This window comes from Rattus rattus, chromosome 17 (genome assembly GCF_011064425.1).
Source record: "Rattus rattus isolate New Zealand chromosome 17, Rrattus_CSIRO_v1, whole genome shotgun sequence".
In the NCBI taxonomy this organism is placed as follows: Eukaryota; Metazoa; Chordata; class Mammalia; order Rodentia; family Muridae; genus Rattus; species Rattus rattus.
The window spans coordinates 25,537,711-25,559,450 of NC_046170.1; the positions used below are offsets into that span (position 1 = coordinate 25,537,711).

General features: G+C 44.3%; 1 protein-coding gene across 1 annotated transcript in view; it reads right to left on the reverse strand.

Annotated features, from left to right (window-relative positions):
- Positions 1-21,740, reverse strand: part of Ranbp10 (RAN binding protein 10) — a 62,518-nt gene that overhangs the window by 38,010 nt on the left and 2,768 nt on the right. The window contains exon 3 of the mRNA XM_032887392.1: positions 1,819-1,871. Within this exon, the coding sequence (XP_032743283.1) occupies positions 1,819-1,871 (53 nt within the window). The remainder of the gene's footprint in view (positions 1-1,818; positions 1,872-21,740) is intronic.

The window sequence follows — 21,740 nt, forward strand, 5'->3', positions numbered from 1 at the left end:
CTCAGAAAAGCATACTCTTATATCCAAACCTTCCAAATTGAGCAGTAGACTGAGCAATGACAGGCTCTCCATCATTCCTGAAAATTCCTCCACTCTATCCGTTTCTCTGTCCTATACTAGATCTGCCCACACATTTGGCTAGCCTTGCATCCTAGGAAAGTCAGGGATGTCCATCCTTCTCAAAGAGCCCAGTCCAAAGTCAACGTGGCTTTTCTTCCTACATACGGAGTTGTCAGGCAGAGTTCAGATATGGCAGGAAGAAGCACTCAGGAAGAGCCAGCAGTCAGTGAAAATGAGGTCAAAGCAAGCAGAGCCTGTGGAGCCCAGCTATGACCACACTTGGGAAGGGAAGCAGAGGCAAGAGAAAGCTCAAATTTAAAGCCAGCTTGAAATACACAACAAGACTGTCTCCAAAAACAAATTTTTTTCAATACCAAAACAATACAAAAGTTCAAAGGTCACACTGAAAGCAAGAAACAGATCTATATAAGAGAATTTAAAAATATAAAGAGACTACATCTAACTTACATTTATACAATTGCTTTCAATCGTATCAAAGCAAAAGGGCAAAAAGAAAAAAAAAAACAACAAATTCCTCACAAGTAGTTGAATCCAGAGCAAGTGTAGAATGCATTTGAAATGAGTCCATTATAGACAAATTTGTGGTGAAGATTAAATTATTTGGAAAAGGCATTGAAGTGTTACTCCCTCTTTACAAAGCCAGCTGTCTTCTGCATCACAGACCCAAGGAATACAATTAAAACCAGGAGGACATTCATTGCCTGCCTGGTGATGGTATCAGGGTAGCTCACCACGGGTGAGGACACCTCTGCCACTGAAGACAAATATGGACCCAGCAGCAGCACTTGGAATCTATCACTTCTTAGGATAGGTTTCTGCCTCCTCAGCTGTGCCCAGCTAGGACTGAGAATGAACAACTGGAAGTACGCTGGACTGGCAGAGACTGACCAGACGCAGAACCGAGAACATTCCATTAATCTGGATCTGCTGTGTCCCCACACTGCAGATTCAGATATCTTAACCATATCTTTTATTTATTCAGAATTCACCTCAACCAGGTTCCACGTGGGAAACCACTTGAAGACTTTGATCTTTAACACGGTGAAGTAACAAGCAAAAAGGAGCCAGGCTTGGCAGTACATGCCTCCCGGCACATGCCTGAGTCCCAGGCTGGCAATGGCCAATAGGATTGAGGGTTACTGAGGCGTAGCCCCAATAGGAGTAAGTTCAGGTCACTTCATTTTAACAGTAAACAGTTCAAATTCCATAAGTAACAACCACTTGCCAATTCATTTTTTAAAGATTTTATTTTATTTTTAATTGTGTGTAATTGTGCTGGTCTAAGAGTGAGTTTGTGCACTTGAGTGCAGGGGTCCAAGGAGGCAGTTGTGAGTGGCATGACATGAGTGCTGGGAAGTGAACTCAAGTCCTCTAGAAAAACAGGAAGCACTCTTAACTGGGGCCTTAACTTCTACATTTAACTGCCAGGCCTTCTCTGTAGCTTCTCTCAATTAATTTTTGAAAGATAAGATGTCCTAATGTGGTGACCATCATTTGGAATTCTCCACCCAAAGCCGTGACATCCTACAAACAAGACCCTCCCAAGTCTCTGAGCTGCCACTTCTGCTCTAACAGATCAGGACAGATGAGAGCAGAACAATGTTTTCTTTTTTCTTTTTTTTTCTTTTTTTTCGGAGCTGGGGATCAAACCCAGGGCCTTGCGCTTCCTAGGCAAGCGCTCTACCACTGAGCTAAATCCCCAACCCCAGAACAATGTTTTCTTGAACAGTGACTCACCAGGCAGTCTGTTCATATTAACGCCTTGCGCTGAGAGTCCAATTCCCATGTACCTTAAAAAAAAGCAAACAGGGAAGGAATGAGAACAAAGCAGAACACTCTAAGAGGCCATGATGAGACCCCTTGCTTTGTATGCTAGCTGAATCTTCTTCTCAAACAGTTCTTGGTAGAAGACAGAAAAAGGAGAAAGCAATGAGTACAGACTTCTTCAATACACTAATGGCTCTCAGAGAATCCTCAGCTTTTCATTTGATTTCTCTAGAAAACCTAGACAATCTTTTTCCTCTTTCTTTCTTTTCTTTTTTCCTGAGACAGGGTCTTTCTATGTAGTTCTGGCTGTCCCAGAACTCACTATGTAGACCACATTAGCCTCAAGATCTCCATATCTCTGCCTCCCCAGTGTTGGAATTAAAGGTGGGTATCATTATGCCTAGCTGTCCTTTTGATTTCTAATCAAAGCAACTAAATATCTTTGCAAAGAAACAAGAGGTCTCATAAGATGACTCAGCAGGTAAAGGAACTTGCCACCGAAACTGAAACCTGAATTCTACCTCTGAGACCCTTGAAAATCTTTGTCTGACTTTCAGATCTATCTGTGATATATGTGTGCACACATAAGCACACAAAATAAACAAATACATGCAATTTAAAAATGTTTCTTTAAAAGAAAAGGAAATGAGATAGTATATGTGACCGTGACTAACTGGTAATGTGTACTGACATCACGACCTCCAGTCCTCCAGCTAATTCCAACCAGAGCAGAAGAATTTATGCCTTAAAACCTAAGAACCAAGGAATGAGTGGCACAGGGCAATGCAAGGTCACACTTGCTTGTTAGCAAGAAGCAGTACACTGAAAGAGTATAGCCAGGCTGTGTCTTTTCTGCTTTGTCATGAACCCTGACACAGCTTCCCCCCAGGATTCTCAACACACACATTGTCCCTACACACAATTATGGCTAACTTCCTAGATCACACAAAGCAGGGAGGTGGTAAAATTTGAGCTTCTAAAACCATCCTCCACACACACACATACACCCTAGATACCTAAGTAAGGTATGCAAGGAAAGGTGGGGTCCTTTCTTGGTAACTTCCAAGTCTTAGTAGCACTTGTAAGAGGTAAACCAAAACAGGAAATCTCTTTTTCAGTCTAATTATGTGGTATACAAGAAAATGGGTAACATACACATAGCACTAATTAATTTAGCCCACAGTGCTTAAAGGAGAGGTGGTCAGGAAAAAGAAAAGGTCCAGCATTTTACAGAGGGGCATCCATAGCTTACAGAAAACTTGGCTTCCTTATTTTAATATTTGGGACACAGATCCTTTGAGGTAAAAGACATGGCCAATGCACAGCTGGAGGCTAAACAGAATGCTCAGCCCTTCCAAGAAACACATATACTGACTGCCAGCTTAGGACCATCAGGAGCTGCTGTGTGAGCTGACAGAATTCCTGTTAGATTAGAACCTGCACATTTCCCCAGAAAAACATCAGCCTAAATAATCAGCTTCCTGGCTCTATGTGGTAGAGGATGCCAAGACCTGGTCTCCATTCCCTGGATGTCTTTGCTGACCAAGCAGTAAACAACTCCATTAGCCTGCCCAAACTGCACAAGTGCAACACAGCTAGGGGTTGCCCAGCTTGGATAGCAGCCACTCATCCTGTGCTACTGTGATGCATCTGAGCCTGAATCTCATAACACATGCAGTCCCACAACAGGCATAAGAGTTTCCTGGAACTAAGGTAAGAGCTTGTGTTTGGAGCCTATCTGCTCTCTGGATGACCCTTGATGTTTTAAGCTAGTGCTTAAATCATTAGTGGTAAATCAAGGATCCCCCAGGAAAAGTTGTTTGGTCAGTAGCCAAAGTTCTGGATCTGATTCTGCAATGTCCCATGGGGATGAGTGACCACTAAGACATCTATGCTCAAAACACAAGTTGCTTTTGGGGGGTTAGGGGTATAGCTCAATAGTACAGCACTTGTCTAACATATACAAAGTCTAGGGCTTCATCTCTAGCACTATAACACACACACACACACACACACACACACACATACACACACACACACACACACACACAAGTTATTTGTTTCCTTCTACAAGAGAAGTCTCTTCTATCTCATCGGCACTCATCATAAGGGTCCTATTGGTTCTGTGTTCCTCAGGAGGAATTCCATTTCCTTCAGAATGGCCTGAGAGCCTCTGCACAAACTACAAGCTCAACTTCAAAATCTGATGGGATAGGTTAAGTGTAGAGCAGCTGGGGAAGCTGACACCCATTCACATTGGGCACCATGCCGCCTCTAAGTGTCAATGACACTGAGAGCAGCTCCACAGGAACTCACCAACAGACCCAGCTGAGTCAGGGTCCAGGGAACCCAGGCCCCAACTCTTCAAACACTAGACAACACTAAGTCTTTTCCAAAGTGAGGTCATTCTGAAGCTACAAGAAGCCATAGGTTCCTGGGCTACATGTGGCAAAATGTAGTGACCAGGACTAGGTACCTTGTCTCAAGCGCCAGGCACTGAATAAAAGAAGAGGAAGAAGCTATTGTTTCACAGACGAGTGTGAGGGCACATAGCTGCTAACTCCCCAGCAGTACTTGGTAGGGAGAGGCAGATAGGACAGCAAGTGTTAAGGGCCAGCCTGGACTACATAAAGAGATCTTGTCTCAATTTTTTGTTCAAAATGTATGTGGGCTCACATCTTCTAGTGAGTTTCTAGGTACCTAAAGACTATCATCCAGGCAGCCTAAGATAAGCAAAGTAAGGAAGAGCCATCAGGACCCTTCAAATACGCTAAAAGTGCTGAGCTACAGACGTTTTGGTTTTGTTTTTTGCAATACTGGGACTCTAACTCAGGAAAGGGCTGTACTGCTGGTCTGCAGAGCAAGTTCTAGGATAGCCAAGGCTACACAGAGAAACCATACCTCAAAAAACAATCAACAACAAAAATAGTAACAATAAGCCAAGCGATAATGGCACACACCTTTAACCTCAGCACTGAGCGCTCACAGACAGTGGACCAGCCTAGTAGTTGTTCAGCTGGAACACTGAATCTTAAAATGTCAATGCCAGGACTGGAGAGATTGCTTAGTGGTTTAAGAGCACCCGTTGCTCTTTCAGAGGACCTGGGTTCAGCACCCACATGGCAGCTCCAACCATCTGTAACTCCATTTTCTAGGTGACCTGATGCTTCTTCTGACCTTCTAAGGCACAAATGAAACATATATATACTTGGGCACCGCCCCCCAAAAGACAATGTCAAGACTTCCCAAAGCTCATTAACTTTTTTTTTAGAAAAAAAAAAAAAAATCTATGGACAGTTTTAAGTGGCAGTAGTTAGCCAAAATAATCTTCAAAAAGTAAAAAAAAAAAAAAGGGTTGGGGATTTAGCTCAGTGGTAGAGTGCTTGCCTAGCAAGTGCAAGGCCCTGGGTTCAGTCCCCAGCTCTGAAAAAAAAAAAAAAAGAAAGAAAAAAAAAAGTTGGAGGACTCATATTTCCTGGTTTCAAACTTACTTCAGTAAAGCTAGATTAATCAAAATAATATAGGACTAAAATACAATAATAAAAATAAAAAACGGGGTTGGGGATTTAGCTCAGTGGTAGAGCGCTTGCCTAGCAAGCGCAAGGCCCTGGGTTCGGTCCCCAGCTCCAAATAAATAAATAAATAAATAAATAAATAAATAAATAACGACCCAATATAGAAGTAGCAAACAGACACAGAGACCAACAAAATAAAATGGAAATAGGGAGCCTAGAAAAAACCCTCTTCTATGCAGTTAGTTGATTACAAGGGTGCCGTTAAGAGCACTGACTGCTCTTCCAGAGGTCCTGAGTTCGATTCCCAGCAACCACATGGTGGCTCACAAGGGTGCCACAGCCACTTAATACAAGTAATACCTTCTTCTAGAGAGCCTAAGGCCTCAGTCATGCCTTCCACAGAGATGAGCACAGTGCTAGGCACACAGGGCAGGCTTCTACACTCAATCCCACAGCCAGAGAGCCAGAGTGCACTGGAGGATTCCCTGAGGAAGTGAAAGCTGAGCTAAGTAAGGCCTGGTAAAGGAGATGAGAGACGATAAAGGAGTATGTGCTGTGCAGAAGCCACAGAACGTGCACAGGCAAAAAGACAAGAAAGCAGACACAGAGTAGAGGAACTGAAAGGTGTTCAGTGAGGCTGAGTTGTAGGCTGGGCAGACACACAAAGAGCCATAGCAGGACAGGAAGTGGGGGAGGGGACGTACACGACCTACATGTTAACTTGAGTTTGAACTTCACCAGAGGTCAATAGGAAGCCACAGAAGAGGTGAAGAAAAGCTACAACTGGGGTTGGGGATTTGGCTCAGTGATAGAGCGCTTGCCTAGCAAGCTCAAGGCCCTGGGTTCAGTCCCCAGCTCCGAAAAAAAAAAAAAAGGAAAAAAAAAAAAAAGAAAAGCTACAACTGATCAAATAACAGACACAGACTGAAGAAGAAAACCCAGACACTACCAAAGTTACCAAAGTAAGGCCAACTGAGACTTGGAAATTCTGAAGCCAAAGCAGTCAGAGGTTTAGCTACCAACCCCCAACTGTTCTTACCCTGACAACGACCCCGGGGGCATAATCCCTGAACAAGAAATGTACAGGACATTCTCAGATTCAAATCTCATCTCTGCTCTCAAGTTCACCATGGGTGTGTGGGCATGTCCCTTGGTCTCTTGAGGCCTGCAGCATCAGCCAGTATCTTGAACCCAGAGAGGTCTCAATGCAGCAGCTCACTGGAACTAGATGAAGGAGCATCTGGGCTGCTGCTCAAGGAAAGCAAACGGTAGATGACTGTGTACATGACCCACCTGCTCTAGTAAATCACATAGGTTCTTCATGTAGGAGAATCCGATAAAGCAGGCATTCTCAAAGGCCTGAACTTGGGACATCTAAAAACAAACGCCTGCTTATTTTAGGATTACCAAGGAGAAAGGACATAGCATTTGCTTCCTTGTTGGTAATAGGCCAGGCTATGCCAAGAACACTGCCAGAAACAGGCTGATTTAAAGCCTGGGAGGGGAGGGAGACAGCAAAAAGCTCCCACTCCCTTAACGAGTGACAGAATGGATCCAAAGGTTTGTCTGTCTAATACCTCATTTGTTCATGGGATTCTCTCTTCAGGCATCAGAGATGAGAGAGAGAATTAATTTACCTCACAAGCAACTACAAGATGAACCTATTTGATTGGCTCTTTTCTTCTATACGACAGAAGAACAGAGTGGAGACCACATTTAACAAAGACAGCCAGGAAGTACAGACAAGTGCCTGGAGTAGCTGGGTCATGAGCTGGTTTCTAACTTCTCAGGTTCTGCCACTGACTGCCAAAATCACAATGCAAGCTGCAGCTACAAGTCTCTTTGCCCCCACTGTGGCTTTGCAATATAAGTTCAAACCAGGCAGAGACCCACCTGAGACTTGGTGAAGGGGTAGCCACACTGGAGGTGGGTAGGAAAAGCCCTTGGCTAACCACACCCTTACTATGTCCAACCAGAAGCTCCCACCATTGACTCATAGACAAAAGGGGTCAAACTGAGGCCTAGGAAAATGACTGCCTTCAGAAGAGGATGATAGCTACTGGGGCCCAGGCTGCCCACCACTCATCTCTGCCACAGAAGTGGCAGTATGGTCATTGGAGAGATACAAGCACATTTGTCAACTTGGACTCTTCCCCTCTCTGTTTTCCATATTTCCTATAACATGAATTATTTGTTGATGATGGGTTTGATTTTCTTTTTTTGTCTTGTTTTGGTTTGTGTGTGTGTGTGTGTGTGTGTGTGTGTGTGTGTGTGTGTGTGTGTGTGAAAGAGAGAGAAAGAGAGAGAATATATATATATATATATATATATATATATAGAGAGAGAGAGAGAGAGAGAGAGAGAGAGAGAAAATATATACGTCTCACATAGTGAGGCTGGCCTCGAACAAACTGTTCAGTCACAATATGGCCTTGAACTTTCAATTCTTCTGCTTTTGTGTCTCAAGTACTAGTTCATCAGTATACCTACCTCCCTGAATCCTGACAGAGGCTGAGACTACACTGGAAGAAATAGGATAAAGTGTCAAAATCCCCGACAGGCAGTGGGGCTCAAGCCCAGGCTCAAATGGCATCTTGTGACCCCACCTCAAGTACAACCCAGAGCACACTCCTAGAGGAGACACAGGCTCAGCACAGCTCCAAGGACTGGAGATTGGTTTTTCTGCCTGACCCTGCCATGCTTGGTCACATCAGAGGATGGGACCTTAGGAGACCACCAGACTCCCTCACTCTCTCCAGTTCTTATGAGGCTAGAGGGAGGACACCACACCTCTCTAGTGTTTTTCTGATAACGTTGGGAACCCTTTGGAAACAAATCTAGTGTTCCCTTCTTATTTGTGGAAGGGAAACATCTGAAGAATTTGTTTTGGTTTTTGAGACAGGATTCTCTATATAACAGCTCTGGCTGTCCTGGAACTCTGTAGATCAGGGTGTCCAGGAACTCACAGAGATCCCCCTGCCTCTGCCTCTAGTGTTGGGATTAAAGGCATGTGCCACCACTGCCAGACACTATATAGCTTACGCTGGCCTTGAAATCTTGCCTCTGTCTCCTCAGAAAATCCTACTGGCATGTGCTACCACAACTGCCTTATTTTGGTTTTTATTTGGTTTTTGGTTTTGTTTGTTTTTTTTTTTTAATTATTAAATATATTTACCGATCTTGGGTATACACTTGTGTCATGATGCACATGTAGATGTCAGAGAACAACTTACTCAAGCCAGTTCTCTCCTTCCATCATGTGAGTCCCAGGCATCAAACTTAGGTCACCGAGCTTGGTGGCAAGCACCTTTACCTACTCAATGATCTTGCCAGGCCATGAGCAATTTTAAATAGACAGGACGCCAGGCATGGTGCATACCTCTAATTCAGGCACTTTGGAAGCTGATGTAGGAGAGTTAGGAGTTCAAGCCCAGCCTTCTTAGCGATCTCAAGCTTTCAAATTCACAGCCAATCTGGGTTTATGAAAAATAAAAGCAAAGCGACAGGACTACTTCTAGGTTGGCCTTTAGATGGCATACGCAACTCTGAAAGCACTTCTCAGTTGGCCTTTAGACATGATACCCCCGACTCTGTAAGGCTGTTCTCAGGGACACCACCCTAATTCTGACTCACAGATCTTGGATTTCAACCCACAGCTCAGGTTCACTATTAGAGAAGAAGTTTAACTAAGGGCTTCTCAGCTCCTTCCCAGCTCTGACCTAGGAAGTTTAATTTGTAGCAGAATAATGTCGGTAATGGCTACGTGTTGTTACAGATGCAAATTCAAGATGAGATATATCTTGGAAGAGCAATTAAAAAGCCAACCAAGAAGCTGGGAAGCTAGGTGTGGTGGCACATGCCTTTAATCCCAGCACTGGCAGATGCTGGCAGATCTCTTGAGTTGGATCTACCATGGGTTTCTGGGGTCAAATTTAGATTTTCAGGCTTTATCCAGCAAGCGCTTTTACCCACTGAGCCATCTCACCAGCCCTATAGACATTTGTTGAAAGGTTTCTAAAATAGTTAGGACTGGGGAAGTAGTTGAATTAGTAGACTGCTTGTCTAGCATATATGAAGCACTGGGTTTGATCTCCAGCACAGCAAAAACTGAGCATAGAGGCAAAGCCTAAGTAATGAGAAGGGTAGACTGACTCCAGGACAGGCTTCAGATTGGCAATCTAGGGGACTAGGCCTAAGAACTGGGTAAGTCCAGCACAGGCAAGGGAGCTACTATAAAGAAACAAAACGGGGTTGGGGATTTAGCTCAGTGGTAGAGCGCTTGCCTAGGAAGCGCAAGGCCCTGGGTTCGATTCCCAGCTCCGAAAAAAAAGAACCAAAAAAAAAAAAAGAACCAAAACAAAACACACACACACACACACACACACACACACACACACACACACACACACACACAAAAAGAAGCAAAGCCTAAAATCCTAGCACCCAGCAGGTGGAGGCAGGAAGATAAGAAGCATCCTTGGATACACAGTGAGCTTGAAAATAGCATAAGATACAAAAAACAAAACAAAAACCAGAAACAAAAACAAACAAACAGGGGCTGGAGAGGTGGCTCAGCGGTTAAGAGCACTGACTGCCGGGTTGGGGATTTAGCTCAGTGGTACAGCGCTTGCCTAGGGAAGCGCAAGGCCCTGGGTTCGGTCCCCAACTCCAAAAAAAAAGATCCAAAAAAAAAAAAAAAAAAAAAAGAGCACTGACTGCTCTTCCCAAGGTCCTGAGTTCAAATCCCAGCAACCACATGGTGGCTCACAACCATCTGTAATGGGATCTCTTCTGGTGTTTCTGAGGACAGCTACAGTGTACTCCTATACATAAACTAAATAAATAATTCTTTAAAAACAAACAAACAAACAAACAAAAAACCTCTGTGTGTGTGTGTGTGTGTGTGTGTGTGTGTGTGCATTTTTTTAAGTAGCTATATAGAATAAGTGCATGAAAATATGCCCAACATCACTGGTCACTAACAATGCAAACAAGAAGGCATGTCCACCGGCAGATGAGTGGACAGACAAAATGTGTCTTTTTGTATGCCGAGCTAGCTAGCTACACTGTGAGAAATAGCTCAGTCATAAAAAAGAAATGATGCTCAGGTTCAAACTACAACATATACCTTCAAACCACTGTGAGTCCTATTGTAGGATTCAACTGATATAAAACTATCTAAAATAGGGCTGGAGAGATGGCTCAGTGGTTAAGAGCACTGACTGCTCTTCTAGAGGCCATGAATTCAATTCCCAGCAACCACATGGTGGCCCTGTAATGGGATCTGATGCTGTCTTCTGGTGCGTCTGAAGACAGTGTCAGTGTACCCACATACATGAAATAAATCTTTTTAAAAAATATCTAAGGGGTTGGGGATTTAGCTCAGTGGCAGAGCGCTTGCCTAGCAAGCACAAGACTCTGGGTTCAGTCCCCAGCTCCGAAAAAAAAAAAAGAAAAAAAAAGAAAAAATATCTAAAAATAGGTATATTTTATAAATACAGAATGTAATTAGGGGCTGGGAGGAAGAGAGAATTGTTGAGTTTCAGATTTTGGGGGTTTGTTTGAAATAGGGTCTCAGTGTGTAGTCCTGGCTGACCTAGAACCTACCTGCTTCTGCCTCCTAAGTGCTGAGATTAAAGGTGTATGCTAGCACACTCAGATTGGAAATAATTATTATTTAATAGGATAAAATTGTGACCCTAAGTAAGACTACTGAATTACACACTTAAATAGGATAAACAGGCCAGGCATAATGACACATGATTTTAATCCCAGCACACAGGAGGCAGAGACAAGTAGATCTCTGTAAGTTCAAAGTCAGCCTAATCTACACAGTGAGTTCTAGGACAACCAGAACTACATAGTGAGACTCTGTCTTGAAAGAAGCAAAAAAATTAGCAAGGCATGATGGTGCACACCTTTTGTCCCAGCACTCAGAAGGCAAAAGCAAGCAGAACTGAGTCTGAGGCCCTCCTGGTCTAAAGAGAGCAAGTTCTAGGACAGCCAGGACTATGCAGAGAAATTCTTGTCTCAAAAAAAAGAAAGAGGGGTTGGGGATTTAGCTCAGTGGTAGAGCGCTTGCGTAGCAAGCACAAGGCCCCGAGTTCAGTCCCCAGCTCCAAAAAAAAAAAAAGAAAGAAAGAAAGAAGGGGGTTGGGGGAGGAAAGAAGAAAATAATAAAGTGGCAAACAGCACATTTTATGTTGAAGGTTTTTAGCACACGCAGTCCTTATAGCTGAGCTAGATAGCATGAGGGTCAGCTGGCTTTTCCTGATAAGACAAGTAAGGCCCTGGCACAGAGCTCAATGGAAAGCATCAGAGCAGTCTGTACTGTGACATTGTATCAGGGCCAGAAATAAGAAGCCCCTCTCTGCCTGCACAGAGAAATGAGAACAATAAGAACACAAACCCAGTTCTTCTCACTGGCTCTCAATTTTCTTTCAGAGGGAAGGTGGATCTTTTGGGCCACCAAATCCTTGGGCACCTTAAACAATGACCGCATAAGGTGCAGGATGTTATTTGTCTACAGGACTTCAAGACTTTAGACTTAAAAGTTCTATCAATGCAATAGCTCTGGTAAGGAGTGATACAAAAGAGGAAAAAAAGGAGAAGAAACAAAAACCTTGAGGCTCTATGGGAAGCTGAAAGCCCACCTTCTCTGATTTAAAATCAAAAAGACCATGTTTGGTGGTAGCAAACACCTTTAAACCCATCTGAGATAAAGGCAAGGGGAATCTCTGAATATAAGGCCAGCCTGGACTACAGCGTGAGTTCCAGGACAGCCAGGGCTACACAGAGAAACCCTGTCTTGAAAAACCAAAAGAAGAAAAAGTCCCTGATCTCCAAGGACCTCCAGGGATTCGCCTAACAGTTTCATCTTGACAGCTAACACTTGAGCCATAGCTCATCAGCCAGTAATCTTGTTCCTCTCAGAACTTGCCCCAGATAAAAGAAACCAGTAGACTCAATAACAGAGAAGGCTTTAGTACAGTAGCTACAAAATGGTTCCTGGAAGACCATTCAGGCCAACCACCAACTGACACTTAGGTCTGAAATGAGAGCTAATACTTGGCACTGGAGATTGTATTTCATAGTCTGATGAGCCCACTTAAAACCAGACTATTATGAAACCAGTTACTGTGTGGACCTTGTTCCTCCAGCAACCATAGCCCATTGCCAGGAAGCCATGCAGCTCACTTAGAGAGACATGACAGATCCCAGCACTATTCAGGGAGAAATAATCCAAAAGGCAAAAAGGCTTTGAGTGAAGATGTGCTCCCATAGAGAGGTGGCTTAGAGTGTGGATCAGGAAACCCTGGTACACTCACCGACACCTGACACTCGGAACATGCCAAACACAGACAATCCTAGTTTACTCAGCTCTGGGGTTCTTCTCTAAAGGGCCAATAGTCTTAGAATCAAGTCTTGACTTTCCAGATCCTGCCCATTAAAAAAAAAAAAAACAAACACACTGTCCTTAACCAGAGAGTGCAGACATTCAGTATCTCAGCTTAATGTGAGAAGGGTTCCCTCATCAAACCCTACGTGTGGTAGACCCTGGACTCCAACCTCTGCCTCTTCAGCTTTAAGTAATTACAGAACTAGGGCACAGCTAGGTGTAAACATGATAAATGTGCTTAAGTTCTCAAGCATAAACCATTTAACTCTAGAGCAATTGTTTCTCAGAGTCAGGCCAGAATCACCAGGCCGAGAATCCCAGCTACTAAGGAGACTGTGGTAAGAAAATCCCAAATTCAAGGCTGGCCTGGATTATGGAATAAATTCAAAGGCATGCTAGGCAATTTACTTAGACTCTATCTTCAAATAAAATTTTGCTGGACAACAGTGGTGCACACCTTTAATTCCAGTGCTTGGGAGGAGGAAACAGAGGATCTCTGAGTTTGAGGCCAGCCTAATCTACAAAGTGAGTTCCAGGACAGCCAGAGTTACACAGAGAAACTCTGTCTAAAAAAACAAAGACAGACAAACAAATGGACAGACAGAATGATTGACTGACTATAGGCAAAGGCTGTAACTCGGTTGGCATAGTACTTGTCTAGCAAGCAGCAAGACCTGGGTTCAATCTCCTGCACCACATAATCCAGATGTGGGAACATGGATGGACACAGATGAACACACATACATACACATGCACGCACGCACGCACGCACGCACGCACGCACGCACATCCCTCTACCTAGCACTTTAGAAGCAGATCCAAGGTTATCATAAGCTATATAGTGACTTTCAGGGAACTAGAATACATGAAACTTTGTCTCAAAAACAAAAGCTAGATGGCTCAGTGGTTAAGAGCACTGACTGCTTTTCCAGAGGTCCTGAGTTCAATTCCCAGCACATGGTGGCTCACAACCATCTGTAATGAGATCTGATTGCCTCTTCTGGTATATCTGAAGACAGCTACAGTGTACTCATATATAATAAATAAATCTTTAAAAAAAAACAACACAAAAGCTAGAAAGCTAGCTCGACAGTTAAAAGTACAAGCTTCTCCTCCAGAAGACTTACACTCCCAGCACCCTGCCTATAATTCAAGCTCCAGAGTATCTGACACTTTCCTCTGTCCTCCACAGATACATGCACACACATGTACACATATACACAGACTCACACACATACCCATAATATATAATAAATAATGAGGCCCAGGGTTAGATCCCTAGTACTATAAAAGTGTTTGCTTGTTTCAGACAGGGTTTCACCCTGTAGCCTAATACACAGCAGTCTTCAAATTGTGGAGTAACATGAATACCATGCCCAGTTAAAACTATACCCATTTTAGGGGTTGGGGATTTAGCTCAGTGGTAGAGCACTTGCCTAGCAAGCGCAAGGCCCTGGGTTCAGTCCCCAGCTCCGAAAAAAAGAAAAAAGAAAAAAGGAAAAGAAAAAAAAAAAACTATACCCATTTTAGAGGCTGGAGAGATGGCTCATCAGTTAAGCGCTCCGCTGCTCTTCCAACAGATCTGAGTTCAGTGCCCAGTACCTCCATCAGACAGCTCACAACCGACTGTGTAATTCTAGTTCCAGGAGATCCAACCCTCTCTTCTGGCCTCTGAAGGCACCCCATATACATACACAGATGCACACACACACACACACACACACACAAATAATAATTTTTTTTTAAAGTATTTTTAGTCAGATGTGGTAGCACATGCCTTTAATCCCAGCACTAAGAAGGCAGAGGCAAGAGAATCTCTGAGTTTGAAGCCAGCCTGGTCTATGAAACAAGGTCAAGGCTAGCCAGGAATAAATAAAACCCTGCCTGGTGGTGGTAGTTTATGCCTTTAATCCCAGCAGTCAGAAAGCAGAGGCAGGTAGATCTTCAAGTTGAGGCCAGCCTGGTCTATAGAGTAAGTTCCAGGACAGTCAGCACAGTTACACAGAGAAACTCAGTCTGGAAAAACAAAACAAATTCACATTTCTTAGCCAGGTACAGTGATACAAACCTTGAATCACAGCACTTAAGAGGCAGAAAAAGAGGATTTCTGTGAGTTCAAGACCAGCCTAGTCTACACAGAAAGTTCCGGGGGCTGGAGAGATGGCTCAGGGGTTAAGAGCACTGACTGCTCTTCCAGAGGTCCTGAGTTCAATCCCCAGCAACCACATGGGTGGCTCAGAACCATTTGTAATGAGATCTGATGCCTTCTTCTGGTGTGTCTGAAGACAGCTACAGTATACTCATATACATAAAAATTAATAAAAAAAAAAGTTTAAAAAGAAAGTTCCAGGCTCTGCTGCCTACTTCTCATATTCCAATTACCTCTGTCCTGATGGCTGTTAGAGTCATCTTAGGCTGAAACTGTGATTAAAAATGGCAATTGCCTGGTATACTGTGAATTGAGAAAAAACCTGGACTAGAATGAATGCTATTATTAATGTTTTCCCTGGAAGCTCAGGGTGTAATGGCATATTTGAGCCCTGACATTTGTCATTCCTGATTATTTAGGGTTACCACTGCCCTGTTGAAGTACCATGACCAAAGCAACTTAAGAAGAAAAGTTTTAATTTGGTTTTTGCTTCTCTAAATCACTGTTCATCATTGAAGAAAGTCAGGACAGGAACTCAAGCAGGACAGGAACCTGGAGGCAAGACCAACACAGAGGCCATGGAGGAGTACTGCTTACTGGCTTACACCCCATGGCCTTCTCAGCCTGCTTCCTAATATACCTCAGGAACAGCACCCCAGGGGTGACACAGCCCACAGTTGGCTGGACTCTCCCCCATCAATCACTATTAAGAAAATGACTAAAGGCTTTCGTACAGCCTGATTTGCTAGAGTCACGTTCTCAATTAAGGTTCCCTACTCTCTGATGACTATGTGTTAAGTTGATATAGAACTAGCTAGCACACTGACTTAAACTAAAGTGTCCTGAAATCCTAAGATACCTTCTAAGACAAGAGGAGGGGCAGGAGAGGGGTGGAAAGAGCTTTCTTGGCCCCTTCCAAGGACCTACACAGCCCAGAGCATCTTGTTCTGACAACCTGGTGACAGGGGGCTCTCTGCTCTGTCACCAAGTCCTCCAGCCTTGCAAGTCAGCTGTGACTCCACATTTGAGCCAACAAACACAGTTAATCTATGAAGCCATGAAGACATTTTATATGGACTCTGAGAGGCAGAGAAGCATCCTTGCACTGAGATCAGCTACCTCTTCTCTCAGTCTTCTTTCCAACTTGATCTTTGACCGCACGCAGACCTCCCTCTAGGACTCTACTCTTTTCAGTGGTCTGCTAAATTCATGCTGTCTCTCAGCCTGACAAACCCTGGCTTGCCTTCTAACTGGAACTCTCCCCTTTATACTGACCCACCTACAGAAATAAATCAAGCATTCCGGAGACTGAAGAAGCAAAAGGAGGACCGTCTAGGAATTTCCCTAGAGGCTGACCTTTGACCAAGGAGCCAGGTATGGAGCTGTGTGCCTTTAATCCACACTCTGGAGGCAGAAGTCAGTGGATCTCAATGAGGTTGAGCTCAGCCTAGTCTACAGTTTGGTCCAGGCCAGCCAAAGCTACATAGTAAAAAACAAAACAAAATAAAACTCTACCATCACTACTCATGGGTCAGTGCGATGGCTCAGTGTGTAAAGGAGCCTGCTGCCAAGCCTGCTAACCCAAGTTAGCAGCTAGGGTTCACGTGGCAGAAGAGAATCTATTTTTACAAGCTGCCTTCTGACCTCCATGTATGAGGTGTAATGCAAACAAACAGGCGCACACACACACACACACACACACACACACACACACACACACACACACACACAGGGGGGGAATAAAATAAATACTAACTTAAAAATTTCAAGAGCCAGCGCTTGCCTAAGAAGCGCAAGGCCCTGGGTTCGGTCCCCAGCTCCGAAAAAAAAAACCAAAAAAAAAAAAAAAAAAAATTTCAAGAGCCAATGGTGCACGCCTTTAATCCCAATACTTGAGAGGCAAAGGCAGGCAGATGTCTGGGTCCAAGACCAGCCTAGTCTATACAGCAAGTTTCAGGACAGTCAGGCAACACAAAGAAACCCTGTCTCTTAAAACAAAAGACAATAAAATAAAATAAAATCCAAGAGCCATAGAGATAGCTCAGTGGGTAAAGGTACTCACTGCCAAGACTTAAGACCTGAGTTCAATCCCAGGGCCCACTCAGTAGAAGGAAAAGAAAAGAGAGGACCAAGTCTTGTAGGTTGTCTTCTGACATTCACATGTGTATTTGGGCACATGGATAATAACCCCCAAAGAAAATAACAATTTTTTTTTTTTTAATTCTTTTTTTCGGAGCTGGAGACTGAACCCAGGGCCTTGCGCCTAGCAAGCGCTCTACCACTGAGCTAAATCCCCAACCGCATAACAATTTTTTAAATTTAAAAGTGTTCTTACGGGGTTGGGGATTTAGCTCAGTGGTAGAGCGCTGCCTAGGGAAGCGCAAGGCCCTGGGTTCGGGTCCCCAGCTCAAAAAAAGAACCAAAAAAAAAAAAAAAAAAAGTTTCTTACTCCCCACTCTAAGTTATAATGAGGAGTCACCACTAGAAAAATGAACTCCAGCTTCCTCAACCCATTCCAGAGCTACATCCCAAGATGTCCAAACCAGTTTACACCTTCAATACAGGCAAGACATGTATCACCCCAAGAGCCTCCAGCCACTTATAAGTCTGCTTTGGGGCAGTTAGGGAGAACAGGACCCCACTGCTGGCACCGAGTGCTTTGAGCAAGGATAGCACCTACTCCTTAGGGCAGAGATTGGTAAGGCATTAGCCAGTCCACAGATAAGCAGAGATTCAAGAGCACTGAACCATGCACAGAGACCAGAATTGGGGGAGGGGTTCCTGAATGAGAGGACCAAGAAGGTGACAAATAAGATCTTAATAAACTGGGGTTGGGGATTTAGCTCAATGGTAGAGCGCTTGCCTAGCAAGCACAAGGCCCTGGGTTCGGTCCCCAGCTCCGAAAAAAAGAAAAAAGAAAAAAAAAATCTTAATAAAGTGACTCTCGGTCTCCATTAAAAATCATGTGATCTTAACACACGAGAGGGAAATGCTTGGGCATAAAACATAGGATGGTGCTTTCTTTATTTTTTTCTCTTTTTCTTTTTTCTTTTTTTCGGAGCTGGGGACCGAACCCAGGGCCTTTGCGCTCTACCACTGAGCTAAATCCCCAAACCCAGTACTGTCTTTCAAAGAGGAGCTGGCAAACCAAACCATCAGACAACGACAACATAAGCAGAGAGTCATTCTACCTCTGAGAAAGAAAAAGGTCCATGCTTTGAGAAAACTGTGCTCCTGTTGAAGGAACTAAAGCCACTGGCCCACACAGACAAGACTCTCAGCAGAGGTCTGCTAGACCAGACTGGCAGTCTTCTGCCCTAGCCAGAGTCTGTACATGCAACTGCCCTCAAAACAAAGTCTGAGATCCTTGGGCAAAATACACTAGGGGTTTTCCATTTGGCCCCTACTTACTCTGCCCTGGGCCCCAATTTTTCCAAACAAACATGGTCTCCCTATGTAGCCCCAAGCTTGCCTTGAAGCTAAGCTGGGTTCAAGCTTTTGATCTTCCTGCCTCTGCTACAGGAGTGCAATAATTACAAGCATAAGCCACCATGCCCAGGACAGCCTACATCTGCCCAAAGCATCTGGTTCTTGATTTGTTTATCTTGAGCATTCCAGCTGCTCTTTGCAGTTTTTATCACCATCTCTTCTGCAAGCATCCCATCAACTCAGAGGTGCAGGAGGAGATCTAAGCTCTGGGCCAACCCAGATAGGGTCCTTAACATGGGCTAACAATTCCTATGCTCCTGTAAGGTCACTTGCAGGGGTGTGTCTTTCTCATCTCTAAATAGGCCTCCTGTCTGTGCACCTGGAGCCCAGCCCTAGGACAATCAATGTTTATCCTGGCCTGTAGTTTGAATGGGTGGGTATACTGCTTTGGGACCAAGCAATCAAGAAGTGATTGGCTATAACCAAAAATCCTTACTCAGGGCCCTAACCGAAGACAACCCCACCAGCACTCCCTACACCACCTAGTGTTTTAGCCTAAGTCCAATGTTCTTGGGTAGAGCTGACCATCACATGTCAGGAGGCCTCAGCCGCTAGGATGATGTTACAGTCTATTTTGAGGGTCACGCTGAAGCATCTGTCAGCCAGGACAGCCACACCCTCCATGTGTCATCACAAAAAGCTGGGGACATCCACAGGTCCATAAAGTCTGCCTGAGGAACCCAGATGCCCCTTATCTCAGAGGGGCACCCCTGGCAGGGCTTGGACATCCGCTCACCCTATCAGACCTGCTCCCTAGGTCTCATGACTTGGCAAAATTCAGCTGAAGCCAATCAGCTATGCCAAGCTCTTAGCTCCTTCTACAGAGCCCTCCCTCCTCAACAGAAAGAGCCCAAAAGCCCAGCACCCTGGCATGAAGCTAATTACCCATTAGAGTCACAAACCCACAGGTTGTGCCTTCTGGAAACCCCTACTCATTCCTCACCACAGTGCCAACTTTGCCCCCTTACAAAAAGCTCTTCTCAGGCCTACTGAGCAGGCCACAGGCTCCCTGCGGACAAGGCTGGTCTCCTGCTGCTGTCTTTGCTTCTGCTCTATTGTATCTGCTACAATCACAATGAAAAACAAAAACAAAACAAACAAACAAACAAAAAACCAACAACAAAAGTCTATAAATCTTTGAAACAACACTATTCTGTGACCCTTGGGAGGCTTAGGCAGCAAGAAACTGCCACTTGTTTGAAGCTAGCTGAGCTACGCTATGAAGCAAGGCTGTCTCAAAAGGATCACCACCCAAAGCAGACAGACAAAACCTTTCTGTGAGGGGCTGGAGAAAGCGCTCATCAGCTAAAAGCATGGGTGCTCTTCCAGAGGACCTAAGTTTGATTCCCAGCACCCATGTCAGGTGGGTTACAACTGCCTGGAATGCCAGGTCCAGGGCGTCTGCCATCATATTCTAGCCACCTCAAATACTGCGCTCACAACACACATGCACGCACGCACGCACGCACAACTAAAAATAAAATAATAAATAATAAATCACTTAAAAAAACTTTCTGTAAAACCAAACCAGACTAGCTTAGAAACATAGGTTTATAGGTTCGATGGAAAAATAAGTCAGTCAAGCCCAGCAAACAGCATGCTCTGCTTCTCTAACCTCAGTGAGCACTATCCCTGTCTGCCCTATTCCGACATGGCGATCCTGTAAGGAAGCAAAAGGATGTTCCTTTGCACTGACCCAGAGAAGACTGCAATAGCAGTCATAATGGGAAAAGGCAGCAGCAGCTCAGACACATGTCTGGAATCAGACAAGGACATCTGACAGGTGAGGCTTGCACATCTTAAGCCCTGCAGCCAGAGCAGGCCACCAAACATCTCAGAGACTCACCCACAAAACAAGTCTATCATCATTTGCTCCAGTCATTTTCTAGAGATGCTCAAACGAGACAACACAGGAAGGCTACAAAACCAATAGCTAAAGCTACGGTTAATGCGCGTGTCATCAACAAGACCTGAGTCAGAAATATACCTCAAATACTGATGGGGAAGAGGCACTGTCTGCCTGTTGGTCTCCTCAAAAACCAAACCTGAAATGGTGTGGTGCCATGGTCAGGCAAATCTCTGAGTTTGAGGCTAGCCTGGTCTACAGAGTGAGTTCTGTACACAGCCAGGGCTATACAGAGAAACCCTGTATAAGAAAAACCCTATCTATACCATACGGTTCACACCAACAATTGGTTACATCTCAGCCACAAGAAGCCTTTCAGGGATCTCAGAGAGTAGTAGCCCTAAGGGGTCACATAACCACCTCCATCTTAACTGCTCTAGCTGTCTGTCTACTGGAGCAAGCCACTACAGACACACCCACATGACCTATATGAAATTGAATCTTCCAGATCAACTCAACAACTGTATTCAACATCTGTACAAACACGGAAAATAAGGCCTAGGAATGTAACTCATTGACGGAATACCTGCCAATGGTCTATGAAGCCCTGGGTTTGATTCCCAGCACTGTACAAATCAGGTGTTTGTAATCCTAGCACTGGGGAAGTAAAAGTTGGAAGATGAGTTCTAAGCCATTTTTGGCCATTTAAGAAGTTATAAGCCGCTCTTACTCCCCTCTTGTTCTCTTTGTTTTTCCATTCTCTGCTCTCTTCCCCTCTGTCCTTTCTCTCCCCATCACCCCCCAACCCCCATCACCCCTGCTTCCCTCCACATGCTCATGGCCAGCCTCTGTTCTCCTCTCCTCTTCTTCTCTCATTAAACCTTTTCTCGTGGAGGAAAAAAAAAAAAGAAGAAGAAGAAGTTCTAAGCCAGCCTGGGATACATGAAACTTCATGCCGGGGAAAGAAGCCTGAGGAAAATGCTCTTTGTTTTGAGACAGGATCTCATTATGTAGCCCTGGTTGGTCTGGGACTTGCCATGTAGAACAGCCTGTCTGCCTCAGCCTCCAGAGTTGGAGATCACAGGTGGGCATCACCATGCCAGGTTTTCACCTTTCTTAGACTTGTAGACAACACAACAGTTACACAGTCTACACACAGCTTTCTTCAGCAAGAGCCACTGAAATCTAAAAGGCCAACTGAAGAATGCAGATCTCTGAGTTTAAATACTCCCCTTCTGAAACTTTGTTCTTGTCTCTCACTAGCTCAGCCCTTATCTATGAAAAAGGGCCACAGAGAAAAGATCCATTTTCCTCCCTACAAGTTTAAGAAATACACCCATCAGTCTCCCTGGCAGTATCTGAGTCCAACACCAACATCTTAGTCAACACTGTAACTATTTTTGAGGTGTTTGTTTTAAGAGGTCATTCTCATTGACATTGATTTAAACACATTAAATAAATATGTTTTATCACATGGTGGGAAGAAATATTAAA